At 60.1% G+C, this 6,403-nt stretch overlaps 1 protein-coding gene across 1 annotated transcript in view; it reads left to right on the forward strand.

The window, feature by feature from the left end:
* RAB37 (RAB37, member RAS oncogene family) overlaps nucleotides 1–4,221 on the forward strand; it is a gene marked incomplete at both ends in the record, with an annotated part of 52,040 nt that extends 47,819 nt beyond the window's left edge. The window contains 7 exons of the mRNA XM_084238068.1: nucleotides 1,482–1,523; nucleotides 2,009–2,075; nucleotides 2,161–2,213; nucleotides 3,109–3,174; nucleotides 3,733–3,789; nucleotides 3,867–3,943; nucleotides 4,116–4,221. Of these exons, the coding sequence (XP_084094194.1) occupies nucleotides 1,482–1,523; nucleotides 2,009–2,075; nucleotides 2,161–2,213; nucleotides 3,109–3,174; nucleotides 3,733–3,789; nucleotides 3,867–3,943; nucleotides 4,116–4,221 (468 nt within the window). The remainder of the gene's footprint in view (nucleotides 1–1,481; nucleotides 1,524–2,008; nucleotides 2,076–2,160; nucleotides 2,214–3,108; nucleotides 3,175–3,732; nucleotides 3,790–3,866; nucleotides 3,944–4,115) is intronic.
* Nucleotides 4,222–6,403: the final 2,182 nt, after the last annotated feature.

The following is a 6,403-nucleotide window of genomic DNA, read 5'->3' on the forward strand; positions in this document are numbered from 1 at the left end:
AGCCCTGCCCGGGTATTGACATGTCCCCTTCAGCTCACCCACCGCAGGTGCAAACTTGTGAGATAAACACAGAGCGAGAGGGCAAATGTGGCCACAGTGTTGGCCACACAAAAGTGGTGGTTCCCTGGGGCCACCAAGCACATTTGGGGACCTACTGGGGGGAGTTCTCCGTGCAGGCTTCCAGGAAGCTGGGTGAGGACCAGGGTCAGAGGGGCAGCTTGCGAGGTAAGCTGAGCCGGGGGCGCAGAGAGGCAGGGTGCAGGCAACACCCTGGCCCCCGGCCCTCTGCCCCTCTTTCCAGATCCTCCCTCCCGGGAACCCCAGCATCTCAGCCCAACTCCCCATTAACTGCCTCTGCCCCCATCTCCTAGGTGATGCTTCTGGGAGACTCAGACGTCGGCAAAACCTGTTTCCTGATCCAATTCAAAGACGGGGCCTTCCTGTCCGGAACCTTCATAGCCACGGTCGGCATAGACTTCAGGGTGAGGTGGCTGCAGGCTCCTCCTCCCAGCGGCGAGCCGGGCCAGGGCTCGGGCACAGGAGAGCTGCCCTCTCCTTGGCCACCCGGCTCACGGCGCTGCTGAGACTTACTGCCGCGGGGTACCAGGGTGCTCCCCTGGGGACCCCAGAGGGGGCGGGTTAGGAGTCTGGACACAGAGGACTCCTTGCCCAGCCGTGGCACAAGCGAAACAAGATCCCGGGTCTTCCTTTGCTCCACTCCTGGGGCAGCAGCTGCCCCTGAGCTAGGCAGACACACGCCCTGGTCCACTGCCCCCTGGGCCAGCCCCTGTGACGAGGCTGCCAGGTCACCCGGCCCCCTGGAGTCCCGGCGGCACAGCTCCGCACTAGGTTTAAGACCTGGGCTGGCTGTTTGGGAGTGAGCAGCCTGCCAGGGTCCCTCCCCCGCACCTGGATGAGGCCCCCCCTTACAAATCTGTACCAGGGAGGCTGCGCCCCACCCACCCCAGAGGGCCAGGAAAGAAGGATGAGCCTTGCAGGTGGACTGGGCAGAGGCGGCTGCCCCCCTCCAGGTGGACAAGGAAAGTGACGGCGCAGGTGCCACCTGTGAGCTCCCCGGACTCTGGTGGAATTTCATGTCCAAGGGCTCCGGAGTCACTGACGGGGCTGGGTTCTGAGAGAGGCCGAGGGAAGTGGGAAAGGAGCAGATCCGCCCAGTGATGTGCCACCCTGAGCCCTGGGGAGAGCCAGGCAGGGTCTTACCCTCCCCCCCACCCCCCAGATGCTGTGAGAAGATGAGCGGAATCCCGAGGAGAGAGGGCTCCACAGCGGGGTCTCTGCGCACGGGGTCTCGGCTGGGCGAGCTGGCTGGAGACATCTCTGGGGCTCCCCACACCCCCTTTAGCCCTGGGGAATGGCCAGGTCAGGACGTTGACTGCTGGGTAGGATGTCAGCAGAGCACAGGAGCCCTGCGCCTCCCAACCTTCCACACCCATCTCTCCCTCTGCCCTTTTCTCTTCCAGAACAAGGTGGTGACTGTGGATGGAGTAAGGGTGAAGCTGCAGGTGAGCCCCAAGGCCGCAGGGGAGGAGGGGAGGACGGAGGAGCCTGCCCCTGCTTCACCTGAACCACAGGAGGCTGGGCCCTGCCCCCCCCACCCCTGCCTGGGGTGATTTCCTGTGGGCCCCCCCCCCCAGAGGAAATGGCTTTTGATTGTTTGATAATTACAGAAAAAAAATAACAGTTCCCAGGCACCCTCTCCTCTACTCAAGGCAGCTCAACTTAGGCCCCTTCATCTCCTCCCTGGCTTCCCCGGCTTCCTCTGCTCCTGGGGGCCGGACACCCCAACCCCTGGGCTGCAGGAGAGGTGGCAGCACTGGAGGAGCTTGAGAACTCAGTAACTACCGCCCCCAAGTGCTGAACAGGCGGGCAGAAGCCCGTGAGAACCTGGCCGAAGGAAAGAGCCCCACCTCCCCACGCCTCTCCCACACCACATGGTTTCCTCTGCCCAGCGCCTCATGTTTGTCTGTGTTTGTCTGTCTCTTCCCAGATCTGGGACACCGCCGGGCAGGAGCGCTTCCGTAGCGTCACCCATGCTTATTATCGCGATGCCCAGGGTAAGTCTCTCATGTACCCAGCCCCCTTGCAGACCCACCTCCTCCCCAAGCCCCCCTCTCACCTCTCTCTCTCTCCCCCCTCCAGCCCTGCTCCTGCTGTACGACATCACCAACAGGTCTTCCTTTGACAACATCAGGGTAGGGGCTCCCTCCCCACGACCTTTGAGGGGCCAGGCAGGGTCTCTGCAGGGTCTCTGCAGGAGCTGCCTCCTGGGAAGGGGTGGGGCATGAACACTGCTGATTTCCACAAAACTCTCCCAAGTTGTGACTCAGAAGTAATCAACCCCTACTGGGTATTTGATTGGCACAGAGGTCAAGGAGACTGTTTTGTGCCCAGGCCACCTGCTTAACCCTGATTATGATTCATGAGTATGTTTCATGACACAATGTTCAGAAAGTCCCCAGCTCCACCCTGGACAATTACCCACAGAGTCCCAGGGAGAGCCCAGGCTGAAAAGTCCAAGCTGGAAAAACAGTGACTCAGGCAGGCAGACAAGAGTGAGTGACTCTGTCCTCACCACCGAAGTCTTAGAGAGCAGAGATAAGAATTCACCAAACGCCAGCACTGACTGTGCATGGCAATATAAAGGTCTCACGTGCTCCATGACCTCAAGGAATTGACAAGCAAGCTGGGAGAACAAGATATATAGCTATTAAACAGCTCATAAAGTGGATATAAACATGGCTCTCATACTCTCCCCTCCTACCCCATGCTCAGAGCAGACATCACTAATCAATCACAGGGGTTTGGATCATGGAGCTCCCATAAAGTCACTGGCAACCAGCTGATTTATGAGATAAAGGCTCTGCCAACTAAATTTCCCTGGACCTGAGAGTTGCACTGGGGTTGGGGAGAAGGCCACTCATTATTGGGGAGACCAGAACAAAGATGCCGATGAGAGGATGCACGGGGTATCATGTCTGGGGGCAGTGAGTAGTCCAGATAATTTTATAGGCAGAAGGAGGAGGGCCAAGAGGGAGCTGGAGAAGCCTGGTCCCCAGCCTTGGCCCACTCACCATCCCTCTCCCACAGGCCTGGCTCACCGAGATTCACGAGTATGCTCAGAGGGACGTGGTGATCATGCTGCTGGGCAACAAGGTGAGTGGCTCCCTGGCAGGGTCACCCCTGCATACCCCTCCTCTCCCACTGGCACAGCCTCAGCTCCACCCAGCTAGCTGGACATCCTTCTAGCAAAGGACACTCTCCAGTCTCCAGTTCAAGGTCGGAGACCTCAAACCCATCTCATCTGCCCTCTTACAGCTGTGCGATTAACTCCTCCAGGGGAAGCTGCAGCGCTCCCTGAGCCAGGGATGCCCAGCCCCTGTGCCCCCCACCAGATCATAGTGAGGAGGGTCACAGACAAAGAGATAAGGCTGGAAAGGATTAGCCCAACTGCTGTCACCCCTCTGAGGGTAGGCCCCAACACCCTTGCCAGGGAGAGGTACCCACCTTCTCCCTTCAGGCTGGGAGCTGGCTAGCTCGGCCTGAACAAAGCAGAAACCCCGGGCCTTGTCCATCACTCCCTTCAGTCCTACAGTCCACCAGCAGGGGGCAGACGGTGCCTGTTCCTGGGGCAAAAGACATCTGTGGGGGCAGGAAAGGGGCCGGCTGGGGTCCAGGCTTCCTTCCCCAGAGTGACCCACCTGGGCTTGACAGGCGGATATCAGCAGTGAAAGGGTGATCCGTTCGGAGGATGGAGAGACACTGGCCAGGGTAAGTGACCGCCCATGGGCAGGACAAGGGGTGGAAGCAGCCAGAGGTCGGTCCTGAGGACACTCTCTCCCTGGCAGGAGTACGGAGTGCCCTTCATGGAGACCAGCGCCAAGACGGGCATGAATGTGGAGTTGGCGTTTCTGGCCATTGCCAAGTGAGACTTGAGTGGGGCAGGGAATGATGTAGGCTAGGGTGGCCCCGGGGCACAGTAGGGTCCAGCCCCTGGGCCCAGCTCCTCATGCGTTCTGAGGGCTGTTTGCTCCGAGTCGTGGGGGTAGGCAGATGCTCAGGCCCTCCTGCTCAGCCCCTGCTTCTTTCTCTTCAAGGGAGCTGAGGTACAGGGCCAGCCGGCAGGCCGACGAGCCCAGCTTCCAGATCCGAGACTACGTGGAGTCCCAGAAGAAGCGGCCCAGCTGCTGCTCCTTCGCGTGAACCACAAGGGGCTGAGAGGAGACTCCAGAGGCCTCGAAGATGCCGCCTCCTCCCGCAGATCTGGTTTATTCTGAGCAGCTGAGGGAGAGAGTCGGGGGACCCCAGAGCCCAGGGCACGCTCCCATCTCTACTTTAGTCCCTGTAGCTTCCCTGCCTCCTGGGGGGAGGGTAAAATATTTATATTTCATTTTAATTAATTTAATACCCAAGGAAAAGCACTAGATAGCCAAGGTATTCAGCAGTTGACCTGGTGGCCTTTTTGCTTCCAGAACTAGGTTTTAGGGGGCTGGGCCTCCCTCCAAGCCTTGACCAGGGTGGCATCCGCCAGTTCAGTGCCGGGGGCTTTAATGCACTTCTGGGGCCTGAGGGCAGGCAGCCACCTCGTTCCTTCAGCAGGAGAGAGGCTGAGCCCACCCAGCCTGCCGCACCTCCAGCTCCCAGGGGTCAGTCTTCCCCAGTGAGAGGGCCGGTGTGCAGGAGCTGGAACAAAGCCTCAGGGAAGTTGGTAAGAGGAGCAGATCGGGCGGCCCAGGTGCCTGGGAGAGAGGGAGAAGAGTCGCAGAGTCTACCGCTGGTCTGTCAGCTTGGCTCCCTCTGGCCTTTCTACCCCCCCTCCAGGAAGCGAACCCCTTTTCCTCCAGCAACAGAGCACACTGGGTTACCTGGGAACTCGTGGTTCCTGTTTTCTGGACCTCAGATCCCAGGGGAGCCCCTCCTCCCTGAATCCTTGGTCTTATTTACCTTTCTGCCTGTGTCCCTGGATACCTGAGGTCACAGCTAATCTGTCCCACCTTGGGCAGGTATGCAGCCCCACAGGCTACTTCAAAGCAGTGGTTTTTCTGCAGGGTGGAGGTCCAAAGCGAGAGGAGTCCCTGAGTCCTGGAGCAGGTGGAGGCAGGGCCCACCCCATTCAGCTCCACTCCCCTGGGGCCAGGCTAGGGAGAGGGAGGGCATCGGTTTCTGGTAAACCACTGGATGTGTGGAAAACAAGGTCATATGCCTGAGACCGGGGTGGGGAGTGGGGCAGCGAGTTTATGTGGAGCGAAGGTCACGAGTCTCCCAAAAGCCTGACCCCTCAGCAGCTGGAGGTAGATTGGAGACAGGCAGGTGGCCACCACCTAGAGGCACCTTTACTCCAGCTCTCCAGGCTGGGGCAGGAGAGGCGTGAGGTATGCGCTGCACATTTCGGTGGCTACTGCATTTGCTTTCAAGGCAGAAATCTTGCACTCAGAGCAGAGTCAGCAGCTCCAACTTAAGTCCGATAAGGAAGCTCTCCGGCCTCTCCCCGCCAGAGCTGGGAGGAGCCTGACCTTGCCTGGTTCTTCTGGGCCTTAGGCAGGCTGCGGGTGACCCAGTCTCGGAGGCTGCTAGGGACTCTAGGGCGTGTGTTTTGCAGAATTAAATTGCAGTATTTTGGAAAGTACACCCTGCCCTCTGCTTCTTTGAGGTGCGGGAGGAGAGCATGTTGACCGGGCCGCTGCACGTGGGGGGAACTGTGTGTGGCCAGCCGCCTGAGTCATTTGACCCTCATTCTTCAGTGTCCACTGGTCACCCCACCCTTAGCAGCCTGCCCTGCAGCCTCCCTGCCCAGTGTCTCATCTGCAGGGAGCTGAAGGGCGGCTTTATCTGACAGCCCTAATCATTTCTCCATTGAAAAATGTCAGATTCCCTTCCCTGTGGAAAGGAATTCGGTTACCTGACCCTGCTGCCCTCCCCACCCCACCGCCCCAGCCCAGCTTTGAAAGCCTGGACACACCTCTGGCCTAGGGGACCGCCTCCAGCGGGGAGCCCCGCGAAGCTTTCACTTTGCCCCAGCGAGGTTCACAGCCCGCACCCCTGTAAGCGGGTCCTCATGTGATTCCACAAACGGAAGACGCCGCAAGTGTGGGCCTCCGTGTCTCCCCAAGATCGCTGGGACTGTAACAGGGTGGTCCCCAGGAACCCTCTCCCTGTCCTATAACAGGACCTCGCACCCCGCAGCGGCAACAGCAGCCCCCCAACCCCCGCGCCCTACTCTTTGGAGGTGCGCGCGAGGTTTGGGTGAAAGGCTGGGAAAAGTCAGATCCTTTCCCCAAAGACTGAGTCTCCCCGAGTCCCACCCCGGGTCGGGGGGCTCCAGCGCCCAGCCGGCGGGCGCCCCCGCCGGGCCCCCCGCGCGCGCCCCGCTCCCCCCGCCCCTCCC

Source organism: Talpa europaea (assembly GCF_964194135.1).
Source record: "Talpa europaea genome assembly, chromosome: 7".
Classification (NCBI taxonomy): Eukaryota; Metazoa; Chordata; class Mammalia; order Eulipotyphla; family Talpidae; genus Talpa; species Talpa europaea.